This window comes from Dromiciops gliroides, chromosome 6, assembly GCF_019393635.1.
Source record: "Dromiciops gliroides isolate mDroGli1 chromosome 6, mDroGli1.pri, whole genome shotgun sequence".
NCBI lineage: Eukaryota > Metazoa > Chordata > Mammalia > Microbiotheria > Microbiotheriidae > Dromiciops > Dromiciops gliroides.
In genome coordinates this window covers 246841919-246862624 of record NC_057866.1, presented here as the reverse complement: position 1 = coordinate 246862624, position 20706 = coordinate 246841919, and the positions used below count along the sequence as shown (strand labels likewise).

Genomic DNA, 20706 nt, shown 5'->3' with positions numbered 1-20706 from the left:
GAAATCGTAAAGGGGTACACAAAACTTTAAGTAATGGGGAAAAGGAGGAAAGGTGCTGGTTGTAAGTCAGAAGACTTCCAGTTGAGATCTTTGGAAAATGGTAGCAGACATGCACACAAACATACAACATTCTAACTTTTTTTTTGGATAGAGCCACTTTAGATCCTATCTAAGATAATTTCTTATTGGAAATGCCAAAACAGTCATTTTTCTACCTATGGATTTACCTCTAACATGGTCACTCCAAAGCATATAAAAATGTAAATAAGAAATCACAGAGACATTCTGATATATGATAGATAGATAGATGATAGATAAACAGACAAAGAGACATTTATTTCTATCCACACATATATACAAATGCATATACACATTCATATGGGACTATGTAAATATACATTCAGGTACAGTTTTGTATGTATAGGTAAATACAAATCTGTACAATATGCATACATATGTATGTGAATAATAAAACACAGGTTCATGCACATATACATATAGGTACATTAATATCATGTGCACATCCATGTACATTATAACACATGAGTGTGTGCATGTGTGTATAACATGTCTCTAGATATTGTTCTGGTGTCTCAGTGGATAAAGCCATGGGCCTGGATTCAGAAATAGTTGGGTTCAAAGCTAGCCTTAGACATTAACTAACTAGGTGACCTTGGACAAGTCTACCTTAATTTCTTCATTTATAAAATGGAGATAGTAATAGCACAGGGATTTTGTGAGGATGATGAGATAATATTTATAAAAAGCACTTAGCACAATGACTGGCAAATAGTGAGTATTTAATAAATGTTTTGTCCTTTCCCTTTTAAAGAAATCTATTAGTATAGGGAATTAATCTCTTTGATTCAACTCTGATTTCAAGCATACCTAATAATTCATGTCACAGGTACTCAAATGGGTGATAATTTTAAAACAGAATACAAAAATTCCATGACAACCCATGAATTATAGAATGTTTTTTTTAATAAAAGAAATGTACCCCCGAGCTTTCCTTGCTAATTGACATCTGGTGGTAATAGTGTTGGAGAGAACCAGGAATAAGACATAAAAGACAAGTATTTCCAGATAGCAGGTTGTCAATTACCCATTTTTCCAATAAAGATCATTGAATGCTTCCTTTAAGGAAAGTGATTAAATCTCAAATGTTTCAGAGGATTCTCTGCCTTCTTTTAAACCTTTTAAGCCAACTCTCTTTGCAATAATTGGTATCACTAAGAAATGTTGTTTTTGAAAATTTGCTAAAGTGCCTACAGATCCTCCGGCAAAATATAATGATTTCATTAATGAAATGTTTTCTGGTGCTGAAAGGAAAGTAAATTTAAAAACAAAAATAAAGAGGAAAAACAATTCTTGGGATCACTGGAGGTGAGTATCAAGATGTGCCTCATGGATATGGATTAGATAAAACTTGCAGATATACCAAGTGAGATTTGGGATCAGTTTTTCCTCTCACTTCTGATACCCCCTGACCACAAATGCTTTGGGGCATTCATTTCCTCATAACCCCATTTAATCTACAGATGAGAAAATTTTCTGTCACATGTTCATGAATTCAATAAATATACATGGAACAAGGTTCTTGGCCTCAAGGAGTTCATAGTCTAGTTATATGTGATATGAGAAATCACTTCTATAGATTTAGATCTCAGAGACCACCTAGCCTAACCACCATCATTTTGTAACTGAAAAGAAAAATGTGGCCCAGAGAGGTAAAGCAATTTGCTTCAGGTCACACAGTGAATGGCAAAGTTGAAATTAGGACCCAAATCCTTCTGACTTCAAGTCCAGAGGTGTTTACTATGAAACATATGGTCTCCATTTAAACTGCCATATAATTCAGTGTAAGAAAAATTCCATATATATAGTATAAAATAAATACTATAGAATTTCCAAAGACAGAGGGAGCAATTACAAAGGGAAGGAACAATTGGGATTGACACCTAAAGAATGGGGAGGTTTTCAAAGAGCAGATATGGGAATGGGGTTTCCTAGGAAGAGGGAAGATCCTGATCAGAGAGCAATGAATAGAATCTTTTAGGTAGAATACAGAGGTTATAAGGTACAATAATGGCAAGCAAAACTGGAAAGATAGATTAGGATCTGGCTAAGACATTGGGGTTATGAATAATTGCTAAATATTCCTGTTCAGAACTGTGATGTGACAAATCCAGGGGCAGCTTATAAGATGAATAGGAAGTAAAGAGAGTCTGAAAGGAAATGAGAATACTACTAAAAACACTGACTCATAGTCACACAGAAAGTATATAAAATGGGATCCAAACCCAGATTTTCCTCCCTTAGATGAATCAATCAGCATTTATTAAACACCTAGACTAGATTCAAGCATTGTACTGTGGAGACAAAGACAACTGTTCTTGCTTTAAAAGAACTTATGCTCTATAAAGGATCTATCTATCTATATATCATCTATCCACACATATAACTATATATAGATATAGACAACATATGTATATATATTATAATCATATATATCTACATATATAATATATGAAAACAACACATATACATAAACACAATACTTTATTTGTACATACACATATATACATATTATATATGTACATACTTAATTGTATATATAAACACAAGACCTAAACAAAACATATACACACATAAATATATTTATTTATACACACACACACACACACACACACACACATATATATATATATACATGTAGATAGGCAGGTGGGTAGATGGATGGATGGATAGATGGATGGATGGATGGATGGATGGATGGATGGATGGATGGATGGATGGATGGATGGATGGATGGATGTTAGCTAGCTAGTATACAAATCCAACACTTTATGGTACTATATTACCTCTCTAGGAGGAGTTAAGGGACTACTACCAAAATTTTATAAGGTAGCAAGTGGTAATGAAAAGGGGGGTAAGTTTAGAAGAGACAAGGGATCTTTTGAGACACAGTGAAGATAGATAGAAGGGAGATGGACTACTGAACGATGACCTCAGATTTCTGAACAAGAGTTTAGCACTCCTGGAATAAACAGGGAAGTCAACAACAAGAGATAGTTTGGGGGTAGGGAAGAAGTAAAAAATAATTATTTCAATTTTAGACATATTGTATTCTAGGAACAAATGGGATGTTCATGCCACAACTGGCACATGTATTTGGAAATTCATTGTAGCACCTCTGGAGAAATACAAAAAGAGGCAAGTTTTTCTAAAACACTGGTCTCGCCATATTACTTTTCAACATGATAAAGCCCAGGGCTCCCTGCTACCTGCTGAATCACTCTCCTACTGGGGATCCAAAGGCAATGATGTCTTCAATGATCTTGAAGAACAAGAGATGGCTATAATACTGGGTAAGACAGAGACCATAAAAAGGGAAAAAGACCCACATATACACAAATATTTCTTAAAGCTCTCTGTATTGTTGCAAAGACTTGGAAATCAAGGAGATGCCCATCAATGGTGAATGACTGAACAAATTTTGGGATATGAATATAATGGAATAGTATTGTGCTATAAGAAATGATGAGTGAGCAGATTTGAAAAACAACAACAACAAAAACACCTGGAATGACTTAAGTGAACTGATGCTGACTGACGTTAGCAGAACCAGGAGCATATTCTTCACAGTAATAGCAACATTGTGTGATGATGATCAGCTGTGATAGACAGCTCTCACAACAATACAATGATCCAAGATAATTCCAAAAGCCTCAGGATGGGAAATGCTCTCCACATCCAGGGAAAGAACTGTGAAACCTAAATAGAAATTGAACAATACTATTTTTACTTTTGTTGGTTTTTTCCTCCTTTTTGAGTTTTTTCCCTTTTGTTCTGATTCTTCTTTCACAACTTGACTAATGTGGAAATAAATGTAATGTGATTCTACATATATAACCTATATCAGATTGCTCACAATCTTGGGGGGGGGGGAAGGGAGGGAGGGAGAAATATTTGGAACTCAAAATCATAAAAATGAATGTTCAGGGGGTGGCTAGGTGGCGCAGTGGATAAAGCACCGGCCCTGGATTCAGGAGTACCTGAGTTCAAATCCGGCCTCAGACACTTACTAGCTGTGTGACCCTGGGCAAGTCACTTAACCCCCATTGCCCCGCAAAAAAAAAAAAAAATGAATGTTCAAAGTTATCTTTACATGTAATTGGAAAAAATACTATTATGATTGAGGAATAAAAAATTAAAAGACCAGGGAAGAATAAATGCTATCTGATTTAAAAAAAAAAAAACATAAAACATATGGTTTTTGAGTTTGAACTCATTTTCTGGCAAAACTCTAGAATATAATATTAAGGAGATGGTTAGTAAACATTTAGAAAAAGCAGAGGTTATCACAAAGGACCAAGGGGGTCTCCACTCTGTGCTCACACTCTGTTATACCTCACCTCTATACCAACTTACCTGATATTCTGGGGACAACTCCATCCTGAGGCTGACACAATAACCAGCACATTTTATCAGAAATATTACCCATGCCACTCACTTCCCAGTCCCCTCCCCATTCATGCACCAGGAATCTACATCTTTTCCATACCTACTGCCTTGCCCTCACTTCAGTGGGATGGGGGAGTCAATGTTCATTCCACCTCCCCTTGCATGCCTTGTCTTCATCCATTATAATTTAAGCTTCCCAAGGAAAGGAATGATCTTGTTTTCTTGGGTTTGTATCCCAAGGGATTTGCACAGTGTCTTACACAGAGTAAGTGCTTATTAAGTCCTTTTAATATCTTTCTATACAATTCTTGGCAAAATTCAGAGCAAATGATGTTAATTGCCTTCTCACTTATTCAGTATGAATGTATACATGAATGTATATACATTGGTTTTTTTTTGAGAATTAAAGGTACTGTCCAAATACTGATTTTCCATTTCTCTCTTCAAGAGTTTGAATGACTTGGGGTAAGGATAAAGTTAAAAATGATTGGTTGACAAACATTGGACATCTAACCATAACATATTCCTTTCATACCTGAGATATGATAGCACAATTGATGTCAGATTTATTCACCTGGTGGGCATTGAAATTAATCATTCTTTAAGCTCATACCAAAACTATGCTACAAAATACCACAAGTTATAGATGGATGGATAGATAGATAGATAGATAGATAGATAGATAGATAGATAGATAGATAGATAGATAGATAGATAGATGGATGGATGGATGGATGGATGGATGGATGGATGGATGGATGGATGGATGGATGGATGAATGATGGATGGATAGATAGATCGAGATAGAGATGGAGAGATATGGATATGGATATGGATATAGATATAAATATAGATAAAATAATTTATCAGTAAGTCTACAATACTCCTTATCCTAAAGTTTGGATACCACATTGTAAATTGAATACTATACATTAAGGGAAAAGTAGCACCAGTTATAAGGTGCCTATAACACTAATGTGCCAAAGCAACCACAATAACACCGCACCCTAGGGGTTTCAAATCAAATTCTCTCATCTCTAGAACAAAATTTCCCTATGTAGGAGAGAAGCAGGACAGTTAGGTCCATAAAGTACCAGGCCTGAAGTCAGGAAGACCTCAGTTCAAATGGAGCCTTAGAGACCTACTAGCTATGTGATTCTGGGAAAGTAACTTAATTTTATTTGTCTCAGTTTCCTCAACTGTTGGAGAATTAAATGGCAAACCATCCCATACCTTTGCCAAGAAAACACCAAATGTCATTGTGAAGAGTCAGAGAGAACTGAAACAACTGAGCAACACCAAGGAGAGAAGCAGTATAATATGAGAGAGAGTGAGTGATCTGAGAGTCAAGAAGCTTTGGTTGATGTATTGTCTCAAATACATGTTGGTCATGAGACCTGGGTGAATCTCTTAAACTTTCAGTGCCTTAGGTGACCTCTTAGAACTCTAAGTCATGGAGAAGCTGCAGATCTGAGTTAGTAGATGGGATTTACTCTCTGAAAAGTAACTATAACATTGAGAATACAGATCCATACTAGAAAAAAAGGGCAAATATTCATGACATCAATTTTTATAGCATATAGCCAAGAGTTGAGCCATTTAGAGGTGAAAGCATGACTAAAGTTTAGCCCTGGAAAAGAGATAAGAAAATGTACCTCCCTCCCTTATAGAAATGGCAGACTACAGGCACAGGATAAAACATATGCCCTCAGAGTCAGTTGATGTGTTATTAGGTTTTGCTCAACTTACTTTTTCCTTTTTAATTATTCATTATAAGGATTGGGGAGAGTGGAGAATTGTATTTGGAAGTAAATATGATATGAAATCAAAAGTTATAATTTTAAAAATTTAAAAGTTTATGATTATTAAGTCATTATCAGAACTTCTGTCTTTGGTAGCTCTGATTCCAGTCCCACCCCCATGGCACAGTTATTGGTCATACCCATCCTCAATAAAGGCAAAAAATGAGTCAGAAAGGGTCAGCTAATGAAGGAACCCTCCCTGCCTCAAGCCTAAAAGGCATTGATCATTTATAGGGCTATCAAAAAAGATAGGGGTGGGGGGCAGCTAGGTGGTGCAGTGGATAGAGCACCAGCCCTGGAGTCAGGAGTACTTGAGCTCAAATCCGGCCACAGACATTTGACACTTATTAGCCGCATGACCCTTGGCAAGTCACTTAACCCCAATTGCCTCACCAAAAAAAAAGAAAAAAAAAAGATAGACATTCTTTTTAACTTAGTAGCAAGGCTTAGGCAGAATGCATACAAAAGCTTAGCTTTGATTACATCAAAAGGAATAGTACTATATCATTTAATAATATGGTTTTTTCCTTTCTTTTTAGACTTAACTTCATAATTTATTCTTTGGCTAAAAGAAACATAACTGAATTTAAAATTAAGGAGACTAGACGAACAGTACCTCTTTGTATGACACTCCTGATAACTGAGATGTAATCTTCCGGCTCTTGCTCAGTGGAGATCTCTAGGCTGCCTGGGGAGATGGTTAATAATTCATAAAGTTCATCTGAACTCTTTACTCCACAGAGCAGGATGACCACACTCTCTGGGGAATGGAGCAGTGTGTCCAAGAAACGGCATTTCCTAGGGGTCAGACCTTTCAGGAGGCTATTTGATAATATCAGTAGTTTACATTTGTAGGAGTTTAAGCCAAGCTGTTCCAAATGCCGGGCAGAGGAGTTGGCCAAGCTATATAAAAGCATCGCCTCCATCTTCACAATGTGGAGGAGGACATCTCTGAAGTACACAGCCCATTCCTCAGCTTCCTCTTCATATAACACCAGCAAGTCCTTTATGTTTTCTGGGAAAAGAAAAATCACAAGTCATCTTCTAGGATTTGAAATGCTGGCTACTCATTAAAGTGTCCTCTTTTGGGAACTCTGAATAACATCCAGGAAATATTCCCAACTATTTGTTGCAGTGACCAAAATTAAGTAGACTCCATCATAGTAGGATTAGGGTTAGGGATCGCCAACCCTAACCCTAACCCTAACCCAAAAGGGACAGTGTCCATACTTATTCCCTATACTCATATCACCATTTAAAGCAAAACATTTTCATTATTGTAAGAGGGGATAAAACTCCTTCTAAGTCAGGCTGGTACAATCTCTCCTTTTGATGAGCCTATACTAGAGAGTGAAGCTGGTGCCACAGTGAATAGAGTGCTGGCTTGGCTACAAGACAAACAGTTCAAATCTGGTATTAGTCATTTATTAGCTTATGACTCTAGGCAACTCATGTAACCTCAGGTTCCTCAACAGTAACATGAAGATAATAATAGTAACAAACTCCCAAGGTTGTTGTAAGAAAACAATAAGATATTTGCAAAAAAAAAATCAAATAAACAAACAAACTCAATACAATACCTCATACTAATTAGGCACATATAAATGTTAATTCCCTTCCTTTGCTATGTCTTATACTGCCCATTCAATATCTCCAACTTTAATCACTTCTCCAGAGAACAATGCCCATTTTTGTCCTTGTTCCATTATTTTATGGAGTTATATCACACTCACATATTTCTCCTACACACTACCTCTTTATACAAAATTGATTTAATTAAAAAGCATTTAAAAATTCCTATAATGGTATAGAACGCACACTCATGCTCAAACACACAAACAACTATGGTTCTTGCACTCACTCCACTCAGTTACAATACACAATGGAAAATAATGAGAGAATTAGACTGGAATTCTTCCACAATACTTCCCATTCTTTATCCCTTATCTTATATAAGTGCTTAAGAAAATCACAATATCTTGTGATGTGATATATAGAGAAACAACATTTTGCTTCAGGTTTCTCTTTTCTAGATGACACTATTTTATCTTTTACATGAATCTAGGGATGGAGTTGATGCACAAACTTTAAGATACACATTTTCTTTATTCTCATAGATTTCCTCCAACTTATTTATTTAATTTTTACATAAAATAAGCATTTAATAAATGCCTTTCCATTTATTCTTTCTTTTTCTCCTTTTGTGAATATGATACCCCGAGGCCTCAGTGATCTTACTGTTCCTCCATGAGTTCTTGAATAAACTAGTGGCTTTGCACTTGATCTACATGAAACAAACTTACATAGTTAACTGGCAAAGGGAAAGTACCTTTTTTTAAAAAAAAAGTGGCTGGTCTCATTTACACTTGGCAGCATGCATGGGCAATGCAATGAAATAATAAAGGATGAAATTGTAACACAAGAATCAGAATGCTTTCATTAAAAATGTTTTAATCATAATCAAGGCAAATGGCTATTGAGAGCTGTAATCATGTCATTTGAAAATGTTCTATTAAAAATAGAAATTTCTAGGCTGGAAAAACAAAACAAATAGCAATATATATATATATATATATATATATATATATATATATATATATATATATATATATATATATATATATATATATATATATATATATATCTCGTAAGCACCCAGTAAGTCCAAGCTCATTCTGAAAATTCTACCATAAAAAGCTATTAAATGATGTTATTATCCAATAAACAATATACTAATTATTCATTAGCTCATAAAACTTAGTATCCATCCCAAACTCATTAATCTGAAGAACATTCATATCAACAACTGCCTTTCATGAAATAAATAAGAAAAAAATCATCAACAGAACAAGATTAACTATAGCTTAGTAATGAAATCATAAATCAAAATTCTCCCATTGCATTTATACAACATAGGTTATAAGATTTTCTTCTCTTCATATGATTACTGACATTTTTGAAGATCCACATTTTTATTGTCCATCATGGAGAAAGATTGTGTAACTTATTCCTTCATTATTATAGTATTTTAACCAGTTACCAGTGGAGGAAAAACTGAAGAATTGTACTGGAGAAAGGGATGGCCAGAATAGGGTTAGAAATGACAAATACATAGACATCAATTTTGATATAATCACTAAAAAAGCAACCATTATATTGCTCAATGTTTTTACAGATAATGTGATGGAACAAAATTTTTTTTTTCTCTAGTCTGTGAGTTCTAATGTCATGGTAAACTGAGATTGGGGAATTATCACCTCTCCTCACTCTTTTTTTCTCCTCCCAAGATAATTGTCTAATTTTGCTTGTGACCATTAGTCCTATTGTTCATTTGCTAAAATTTGATATGAACAAGTTCTCGTAAATATTTTAGAGATTGATGTATATATATATATATATATATATGTGTGTGTGTGTGTGTGTGTGTGTATAGAAATAAGCATGTATATATACATATACATACATATGGATGTATATTCATACAGATATAAAGAAGCATATTTTCAGCTCTTTTCCTTCAAGCATTTGATTGGATTAAAAAACCCTAACAAACCTAAAAATCATGCTTATCAGGAGGAATTTGACAAAGTCAAATATCAGCATGCAAGAGAAAATTTCTCTAAAAGCATAGGATTTCCCTTGCTTCTTCTATTTTCAATGTATGCAAGAATAGTACTGGGGCAGCTAGGTGGCTCAGTGGATAGAGCACCGGCCCTGGATTCAGGAGTACCTGAGTTCAAATCCAGCCTCAGACAGTTAACACTTACTAGCTGTGTGACCCTGGGCAAGTCACTTAACCCCAATTGCCTCACTAAAAAAAAATAAAAAATAAAAAAAAAGAATAGTACTGAGAACCATTAGCTAGCCACAGACCTTAGAACCAAGAAAACCTGTGCTCAGCTATCTCCTCTCATATATATATATATATTGTGTGTGTGTGTGTGTGTGTGTCTGTCCACAGGCAAATCACTTAACCTGGTGCTTTAGGCAACTCTCTAAATTTCAGGAGAACCTGTGTAGAGGGAGTTACTCATGCAGAACTCTGTCTAGTCTCTCTGCTAGTTTTTGGGGGTGGGACAATAAGTGACTTGCCCAGGGTCACACAGCTAGTAAGTGTCAAGAGTCTGAGGCTGGATTTGAACTCAGGTCTTCCTGAATCCAGGGCTGGTGCTTTATCCACTGCACCACCTACGTGTCCCATCTGCTAATTTTTATAATAGCATGTTACCTGCCTTCTGTTACCCTTCTTTCATGTGTGTGTGTGAGAGATGGACAGACAGACAGACACACCCCCCCATACACACAAACAAAGAGAAACAGACAGAGACAGGGAGAGACTGAGAGACAAAGACAAAGAAATAAAGATACAGAGAGACAGAGAGAGGATCATAGAGATGGGGGAGAAAGAGAAAGGGAAGGGGGAGAGAGAAAGGGAGAGCAACAGAGAGAGGGTTATAGAGATAGGGGGGAGAAAGAGAGACAGACAGGCAGGCAAACAGACATAACACAGATAGAGAGGAGACAGAGAAGGTGACAGTGGTATAGAGGAAGAGAAATGATCATAGAGATGGGGGGGGAAAAGGAAAAGGGAAAGGGGGAAGAGAGACAAAGAGAAACAGAGAACAATAGAGGGAGGATCATAGAAATGGAGGAGAGAGAGAGAGAGAGAGAGAGAGAGCAATGCTTTTTCTGGCCTGAGTCACTTATGGGAATGGACTAGTCCTGCTTGGTGAGCCCTGTGTCTGGTGTCAAAAGACCTGAACCATCATGTTGGTTCTGCTGTTTAGTACCTGTGAGACCTCATCCCATCTGGGCTTTGTTTTCTTAGCTATAAAATCAAGGGGGTTGGCTAGATGATCCCTTCCCATGCTATATCTTATAGTCCTAAAGGAATCCATCTTTAATTGACAACACAAAATATCAATACTTCAGGCCCTCATCAGAAATTGCAAATATGATATTGAATACACCCCGGCATTTGACAAAACCTCATTTAAGAAGTTTGCTATTTGAGAAAGATATCCCAATTAACAAGTTAACTATCTGTTTTCTAGATCTCCAATGTTCTGTCAAATTATTAAGTTAATCAGAAATTGATATATACCAGACCATATAAGCTTAGTTCCCTATATAGAATTGCTTTCACCAAGATAAGATTCCATACTATTTCCACATACACTAAAATATTAATAAAAGCACTTTTTGTCATAGTGAAGAATTAGAAAAAAAGTAGGTGTTGAACAAAAGGGAAATGGCTAAACAAATCATGGAATATGAGCTAATACAGAAGCATAGTAAGACTTGCAATATATGAACTGATGAAGAGTGAAATAAACAGAATCAGTAAAATGATAAGCATAATGCTTTCAATAATATAAATGGAAAAACAGTAAAAAAATTAAAATTGAAGACCATGTACATATCACAATATATATGGCCAACTCTTACCCTTCTGAAGAAGTAGGGGGGAAACACACCCTGAAATACTGCATTTGTTGTCAGGCACACTTGACATTTTGATTTATTTGGCTGAAATTTTTTTATATTTCTATTTATATGAATGACTCTTTTAAAATCTTTATTCTAATAGATGGCTCATGAGAGAGAGCAGAGAGAGATATATTTTAAAAAATATCCCCCAAAATAAGATTAAGTATGTAAATAAATTATACCAAGGTTTTAAAAAAGCCATATTTTTATTCCTTTAGGTTTTTTTATTACAAGTACAATACAAGCAACATCCATTTCAATATTTTTCTGGGTTGTTTTGTAACATGTTTTTAAAGACTTTTTTGGATTGTTATCCCATGTGCTTCCTAAAAAGATCCATGTGATAAATTCCTCCATGAATCCAGCACCAGGAATGTTTTCCCCCAAGGATGGACTTGCTTACTTTCTTTGAATATAGTAAAAAATTATGTAAACCTGTATAATTCACTTTTTGTCACAAATGCTAAGAGACTCAGACCTAAATTTTTTCAGCTGTAGAAATTAAACTCATCCCAGATGCCTGCTAATCTCTATTTTTCTACTCTCTTTTACCCAGTGTTTAATTTTATTAGCAAAGTCAAATACGTTTTAGGTCGTAAATCCTATGCTTCCATGTTTGAAGGATGAGGAATTTTGCCAGTGTGAGTCCATGTAAGAAAACCCTTCTCACAGACACAGATATACCTGTGGTAAACAGTTATGATGAGTCACAATATTCAAGAAATGTCATCACCAGATGCCATTCTGAAGCTAAGCTCTTCCATATTAGCCAGGCTGGTCCTTGGCCAATGGTCATGAAGGCCCTTGCTCTAAAAGTCCTGAGGGGCCCATTTAAAATCTGTGTCCCAGTAGTACAGCCTTTATAAATCCAGCCAAAATTGGGCACTGATTTTGAGCTTCAGTGAAGGATAAGCCCTATTCTATAATTTCTCACAATAGATAATGGTTGGTTTACAAATTAAGGAGGGATAACTATTTGGTGGCAGCATTTTGAAACCAGGTCATTTTTGGTAGAATTCTCTATAGACAGAGTGAAGATTCAAAATTATTTCAGTGGATTCAAACAATGGGTTTAAAATAAGATACAGAGCAATAGACATACATGAAAGTCTTGAATTGAGATTTTTATTAACTGCAAATGCAGGGGTCAGGAAGAACCACACCTGGGTCCTGATTAGTAGAAATAAAATTCCCCTGAAGTCTCTGAATTGGTTCTATTATTGAAATTTGCATTGCCTATTTCCATTGGGCTGGAGCTAATTCCCATATTTTATAGAATTGTCACTTTTAATAGAATGAATTCCAATACATGCATCTACTTCAAGGAATTCATTATTTGCACTATTCAGCACATCACTGTACTTCTCAAGAGAGGTTTATATGAAAATAAAAAAAAACCTAGAAGTTTTAATAATTGCGGTCTTCTATAATCCCTGTTTAATAAAAGGGAAGTGACAGGTATAAGGAAGCAAGATTTGGGTGATCAAAGGCATCTTGGCTTAGTGGAATTAACTATCATGGAGAAAGAGCAGACATTGAAGTCATGATGACCAGGATTCAAATCTTACCTTTGGCATTCCTGGCTTTTTGACTTTGGATGAATCACTTTACCTCTCAGTGTTCCAGGCAACTTTCTAAAACTATAAATCTCTAAGAAGGAAGATTGTTGACCTGCAGTGGTAAAGCAAGTTTCCTTAACTTGGGAGTTTCTTAAACCAATTAAATCAGAAATCTAGCTACTATGCCTAACAGCATGGACGGTTTAGCCCCAAACCTGGGTTTTCAGATAACCAAGGCATTTTCATGTGCGGCTGCTCAATGATCTAATTTTACATAGTGCATTAGTTTATATGTCCTTCCTAAAAAAAGCTGCACTGAAGAGTGGGAGACAAAATATTTTTCAAGCTGTTTCACCATCTTAAAGCAAAACAACTTTTCAGCACAGAGGAATGAAAAGTGAACGAACATAGGAACAAAAGATTTTGGAAACAGAAGGGTCTAAAGCACTTGTCTAATCCAAGTCGCTCATTTTGCATGTTACTCATTATGCCTCCCTATGTCTCTTAAATCCTTTTAAGCTCTAACTCTATAATCCTATATATTTATAAATCACTTAACACCTTGGTACTCTCTCCATTGGTAGGGGAGCTGCCCTCACTCCTTCATTCCCCATCCTAATGAAATCACAGTTCTAGGTCACTGTACCTTCCTAAATGAACTATTCCAAATGCCATAATTGAATCCTTAGCTTTTAAGTATTATATGGTAAATATTGATTTGTTGTAGTTGTTGTTGGTTTGAGCGGGTAAGTAGAAGGGAAAATTTAAAGACATCACCATAAGAATTGGCCTTAAGTGAAGTTGGAAAGGGTGTGATTTTACTAGGAAAAGTTCCTTGACCAAAAATCATTATACCTAGTGCCTGGCCAGGTCTCTGAAGTTCTGACTATCCCTTAGGAACATCCAATTAAACTATGAGTAATCATTCAGAAAATAGTTCAACCAAAAGCAAAGGGAATGGGGATTAGTATAGTAATGGGGTAACAAAAAGTAGGGAAAAAGTCAATCCAGTCACCCTCTGGAACTGGTTGCAAATGAGAGTACTGTGGAACAAAAGAAAAGTGGGATTGCTGAGGAATGAAGATACCCTAATGACAAACTTAAACTAATTCAACTTTATTTACAGTAAAATTTAGCCTTGTCTTGACTTCCCATGAACCCTTTCTCTCTAACCAAGTCCCATTCTCCAAATTTGCTTGGGCTTGTCCTAGTTTTCAAAGGATATTCCATCCTATCATATTTATCATTCCCATTTCTGGGCCTCATCTTTTTCCATCTAGATCCCTCTCTCCTCTCCATCTGATATCCTTTTCATTGCCAACTTACAGAAAGAGTTGTTATATCCACTGCTTCCACTTCTCTGTCTTCTCACCACTCAACTATTCAGCCCCTAGCAATATGACTTTGGTCTCCATAACTTTTCTGAAATAGCTTTCTTTAAGATAGTTAATAGCTTCTTTATATTTAAGTCCAATGATCATTTCCTGTATTTATCATTCTCCATGCCCCCGTGGCCTATGAAATTGGACCACTCCTGTTTTTTCTTCCTTTGGTTTTCATGACAATGTACCCTTGTGGCTTTACTACTTCTCAGACTGCTCTTTCATTGGCTATTTTTGGATGGCTCCTCATTCTCCTCCAATCCCTTAAATTAGGTATCCCCTGAAGTTCTACCCACAGATGTCTTTTCTCTTTACACTCTCTTTTCTGATCTCAAATAGAACACCAGCAGATTTGGGTTTGGGTTTGGATTATGGCTTTACTATTTATTACTTGCATGACCTTTGTATGACTTCATGTCTCTGTGACTTGCTTTCTTATCTATAAAAAGAGAACTAAACTAGATCAGGGGTTTGGGGTATTTTCTGCGTGGCATATCCCTTTGGAAGTCTGAAGAAGCCTATAAACTCAGGATAATGATTTTAAAAATATTAAAAATACACAGAATTATAAAACCACCATAACAGTCATTGATAATAAAGCTATTTTTTTATCATTCAAGATCATGAATCACCATAAATCTATCTATGAACCCAGGTTAAAAACCCCCTTAAATAGATGATGTCTAAGATCCCTTCCAGCTATGGATTTTAATTAAAAAAAATTTTTTTTTTTTGCAAGGCAGTGGGGGTTAAGTGACTTTCCCAGGGTCACACAGCTAGTAAGTGTCAAGTGTCTGAGCCCGGATTTGAACTCAGGTACTCCTGAATCCAGGGCCAGAGCTTTATCCACTGCGCCACCTAGCTGCCCCCCAGCTATGGATTTTAGAAAGCATCTACTCCCTTAGCATCAATGATTACTTCGAAATAGATAACTTATAAATCGATACCTCCATAACTAACTTCTTCCCAGAGCTACATGGTTAAAACTATCCTCACTGGATGTCCCACTAGGACATCAAATTCAATTCATCCAAAACTAAATGTATGGGGGCAGCTAGGTGGCGCAGTGGATAAAGCACTGGCCTTGGACTCAAGAGGACCTGAGTTCAAATCCAGTCTCAGACACTTGACATTTACTAGCTGTGTGACCCTGGGCAAGTCACTTAACTATCATTGCCCCACAAAAAAAAAAAACCCTAAATGTATAATCTACCTTACAATTTATCATACCCCTAACTTCTCTTTTTCTATTGATGGAATTACCACATTCTCAATCAGCCTAGCTTCTAAGTTACTTGTCTTTGACAATTTCCTCTCTTTAACCTATATTTCCAAACACTTGCTAAGTGCTATTGATTCCACATCTGTAATGTCTCTCCTATGTATCTTAACTTTCCCCCTTCTATTGCAATTATGTGAGTTCAGGTCCTCATATCTCCCCACTGGACTATATTAATAGTTGGCCTTCTTGCTTCCAGACTATCCCTTCTCCACATAATCTATTACTGTGCTGACAAAGTAACCTTCCTGGTAAATTAGTCAGTCAGTTAACAAGCACTAGGTAAGTGCTTACTAATAAAAATAGTAGTTGAAAGAAAGGTAGTCCATATTCTCAAGCAGATTAAATTCAGGTGGGAAAAGACAACACAAAAAGGCTGAAAGGGAGGAAGGAAGTTCTTGCCAATTTGGCTGGCCTGGAGATGGATGAAGATTAGCTTTGGCCTGCGGTTCCTCTTTAAATGAAAATGTTTATGTTATTGGTTTTTTTTTTTTTTGTGAGACAATGAGGGTAAAGTGACTTGTCCAGGGTCACACAGTTAGTAAGTGTCAAGTGGCTGAGGCTGGATTTGAACTCAGGTCCTCCTGAATCCAGGGCTGGTGCTCTATCCACTGCACCACCTAGCTGCCCCCTAGTTGTTTTTTTTTTATAAATTGTTTTTCAATAATACAATACACTTGTATGATACGATGTAGTAAACAAAATCTGTATATTCTTAAGCAACTAATCCACATGTGTGAAAGTTCTGATAAGAAAGATCTCTAATGAAAAAATATTATGAGGAATTTTATCAGTAATTTATGATTATCAATCATATTATGTCACAAACAACTTAGAAATACTCATAGAGAGAAGTATAAAAAAACACAGCAGATGCCCCAGCCATCAGCCTGCTTCCAGAACAAGACTAGGACTGGCTTCTGCATTTAAAATTATGTTCATCAATTACAAGGGCAGTGCTAATTGATTGATGAGGGCCTGTCAGATGACTAGAGGGAACCTTGTCATAAGGCCTATATTGGAACCTCTAAAACTCAGCTTAGTGGTTGGTTCTTAGAGGAGGTTATTGCTTACACACTTTAATACACTTTTATTTCAATTATTTTTAAAATTTATTTTAATTTAATTTATTCTATTTTTTAGTATTTTATTATTTATTGCAAGTATTTCATTGCAAATGGAGGTCTAATTAGTTTTTCATTCTACCAGTTAACATATATAAAAGGGAATCTGGCTTTAAGCCCACACCATCCATTACCCATTCCTCTACTCCAAATTGTCAGTGGCTCCCCACTGACTGGAATAAGGTGTAAACTCCTAATTCTGGCATTTAATTTCCCCTTTTCTACTTTTCCCAGACTCAACATTTTAGCCCCAATTGATTTCCACTTCCTCTTCACTGCTCACTGATGTCTTTGGGCCTTTGCTTAGACTATCCTGGACTTTATCTGAAATTAATTAATCCCCTCTTGTCTTCCACTTCCCCTCCCTTCTCCTTCCTTCAAAAATTAACTCCGGTGGTACTTGCTTCATGCAGTCTTCTCTGACCCCTTCAGATGAAAGTGGTCTTTCCTTCCTCAAATTTCTGGTGGCAGTTTTACTGCCTTGTCTCAGAGTTCTTTGTACATATCCATCATTTGTGCTCTTTTCCTGGCTTCCCCAGGTAAAGCTTTTTGAGGATAAGGTCTTTCTGGTATATAGGATTTCTTTGGATGTCTTATGCTCAGCAAAGTGACTTGAATATAATACATAATAAGCATTTATTGAATTGAATTGTTATCAAGTTGAAGTATATTATCACCTTTCAACCAAAATTAATTTCGAACGATTCAAAATTTCAAAGAGGAAAATCTACAAATACAGCATATTATTAAGTATTTAATTTATTTTTTAATCCAAAAGTATTTTATTATTCTATAGTTACATGTAGAGATGGTTGTCAAAATTTGTTTTTATAAGATTTCTAGTTCCAAATTTTTCTCCCTCCCCAAGACAGCAAGCAATTTGATATAGGTTATATATGTACACTCACATTAAACATATTTCTGCATTAATCAGGCTGTGGAAGAAGAATCAGAACAAAAGGGAAAAATATCAGAAAACAAAAATGTAGAAATAGTATGGTTCAATCTGTTTCTAGATTCTACAGGTTTGTTTGTTGTTTTTTTCTGAATTTGGAGAGCATTTTTCCATCATGAGTCCTTTGTAACTATCTTGGACCATTGTATTGCTTAGAAGAGTCAAGTCTATCATAGTTGATCAACACACAATGTTATTGATACTGTGTACAATGTTATCCTGTTAACTCTCTAATTTAAAAAAAAAAAAGTCAGGGGTCGCTAGATGGCAAAGTGGATAGGGCACCGGCCCTGGAGTCACGAGGACCTGAGTTCAAATCCGGCCTCAGACACTTAACACTTACTAGCTGTGTGACCCTGGGCAAGTCACTTAACCCCAATTGCCTCACACATATACACACACACACAAAGTCAAATGTGAAAAAAAAGTTCTACAACATTTCAAAGTTTTGCCATAAGTTCAACTTTTTTTTTTTTCAGGGCAATGAGGGTTAAATGACTTTCCCAGGTTCACACAGCTAGTAAGTATAAAGTGTCTAAGGCCAGATTTGAACTCAGGTCCTCCTGAATCCAGGGCCTGTGCTTTGTCTACTGTGCCATCTAGCTGCCACCCCCCCACCACCAATTCTTCATTCTTAATAGTTCATTATATAAGAAAGGTTATACCTTGAACAAGAGCAACAACAACAACAAAATAATTGAGCAGCAAATAGCTAGGATGACATCAAGTAGTTCTGCTTCTATGTATTTGAAGGAAAAAAGAGGAGAAAGAAATCATAAGGGAAGTAGCTCACAATGAAGAAAATTTATTCAGGAGCAGCAAATTAGATAGGGAGGAATCTGTAGGAAAGACAAGAAAACCCATCAGGAACCTAATAGAATTTGACAGAATCTTTAGACAGTTGATATGTAAAAATCTTTGGTGGGATAAATGAGATTGATTATAAAATATATATTTAGCAATAAGTTTAAATTTATGTGTAAGTGAATGCATTCAACCATAACTCCCCATATTTCATTTAGTTTGAAGGATAAATGTGGAGGGGGTGGACTGGGGGTGTGGGAGTCTGCTGAACCACTGATGTTGCTGAAAATACACCAAAATACACAAATAAATTAAATGCTTGGCTTGTGAATGGATTTTTGCTATAATTGTATTCTCTAAGCCTGGAGAATTTAGAGAGTTGTTATTGCTTTATAAAATCTCTCCTACCTGCAGATTACAGATTTCCTGAAAAAAAAAAAGAGGCTGATCTCATTTGAAATGTTTTTAGATTCTTTCTCAAATGACCTAAAGGATGCTAGTGCAATTCAGAAATCATATTCTTTTCAAAAACAAAACTGAAGGGGCAGCTAGGTGGAGCAGTGGATAGAACACTGGCCCTGGATTCAGGAGTACCTGAGTTCAAATCCAGCCTCAGACACTTGACACTTACTAGCTGTGTGACCCTGGGCAAGTCACTTAACCCCCATTGCCCCCCCCCCCCAAAAAAAACAAACAAAAAAACAAAAACTGGATATTTTTCTATCAGTATCATTAGTGAAAGGCAACAAAAGAAAGAACCTTTAATCATGCTCTTTTCTAGATAGTCACATTCAAAGCTTTTTGTATAAAATTACCTATGAAAATTTATTTTGCTTCTAACTTGATTTGATTTAAAAGCAAGTTCCACTGTCCAAATCTTTGCATTTCAGTTTTTGTGACTATAATAAAAAAAAAAAAGGAGGGGGTGGTGGAGAATTTTCTGGGCCCTATGATCCAAGAAGGCCTTGCAAACTTTGGTCCACATCATTCTAGCCATAGTAACTCAATTTTTGGGGGGGAGGGGGATGAGGCAATTGGGGTTCAATGACTTGCCCAGGGTCACACAGCTATTAATTTAGCATGTGTCTGAGGTCAGATTTGTACTCAGGTCCACTTGACTCCAGGGCTGGTGAGTGGTGCTCTACCCACTGCACCACCTAGCTCCCCATCCTAGTAACTCAATTTTGCTTGTAAGATATGCATTGGTAGGAATTAGATCATTAGTGATCTACCCTGCCTTTGGGCATGATTGCAAGACAAATGATTGCTCTTGTGTTAAGTTAACATTTGAAGTCCAGAGAGTAGAAGGGAATATTTCCCTGGGAAAACAAACAAAAACAGGAAAAAAACAGCAACAACAAAAAAACCCTGGCCTTTTTTTTTATTTGAGCTATATTTTATCAGTTATGCAAGACACTTTAGTACCTGCCAATATTTAGAATCATAGCATTTTAAAGATTCTATTTAAACTTCTATGTAGTGAAAGTACATTATTTTCTGTGTAAAAGCTATCTCAAAACCAAAAGTAAACTGTAGCTTCAGACAGATGATTGGATAGTGAGTCAACTCAATTTCAACTCATTCCATCCTACCCATGTTATATCTCTTGTACCAAGTACCTTACTCATCATTGCCAGAACTCTGCGGTCAAATCATTTTCTTCTTTTATGGTTAGAGCCAGCTATCAGTTCTGCAGAGGTTTCTCATGTCAGCATCTCCTTCATTATAAGGTAGGAGATGTCCTCAAAGTTTCTTGTGTGTCATGGTCCCTATCCCTGTGGCATTTAAAAAGTTCAAGCAATATAATCTCTGGGTAATTCATCATTTTATCAATAATGACACTG

The 20706-nt window shown here is 36.1% G+C and overlaps 1 protein-coding gene across 2 annotated transcripts in view; it reads right to left on the bottom strand.

The window, feature by feature from the left end:
• BANK1 (B cell scaffold protein with ankyrin repeats 1) overlaps positions 1 to 20706 on the bottom strand; it is a 426375-nt gene that overhangs the window by 346008 nt on the left and 59661 nt on the right. For both annotated transcript variants that reach the window (XM_043969578.1, XM_043969579.1), the window contains exon 2: positions 6886 to 7284. In XM_043969578.1, coding sequence (XP_043825513.1) covers positions 6886 to 7284 — 399 coding nt within the window. The remainder of the gene's footprint in view (positions 1 to 6885; positions 7285 to 20706) is intronic.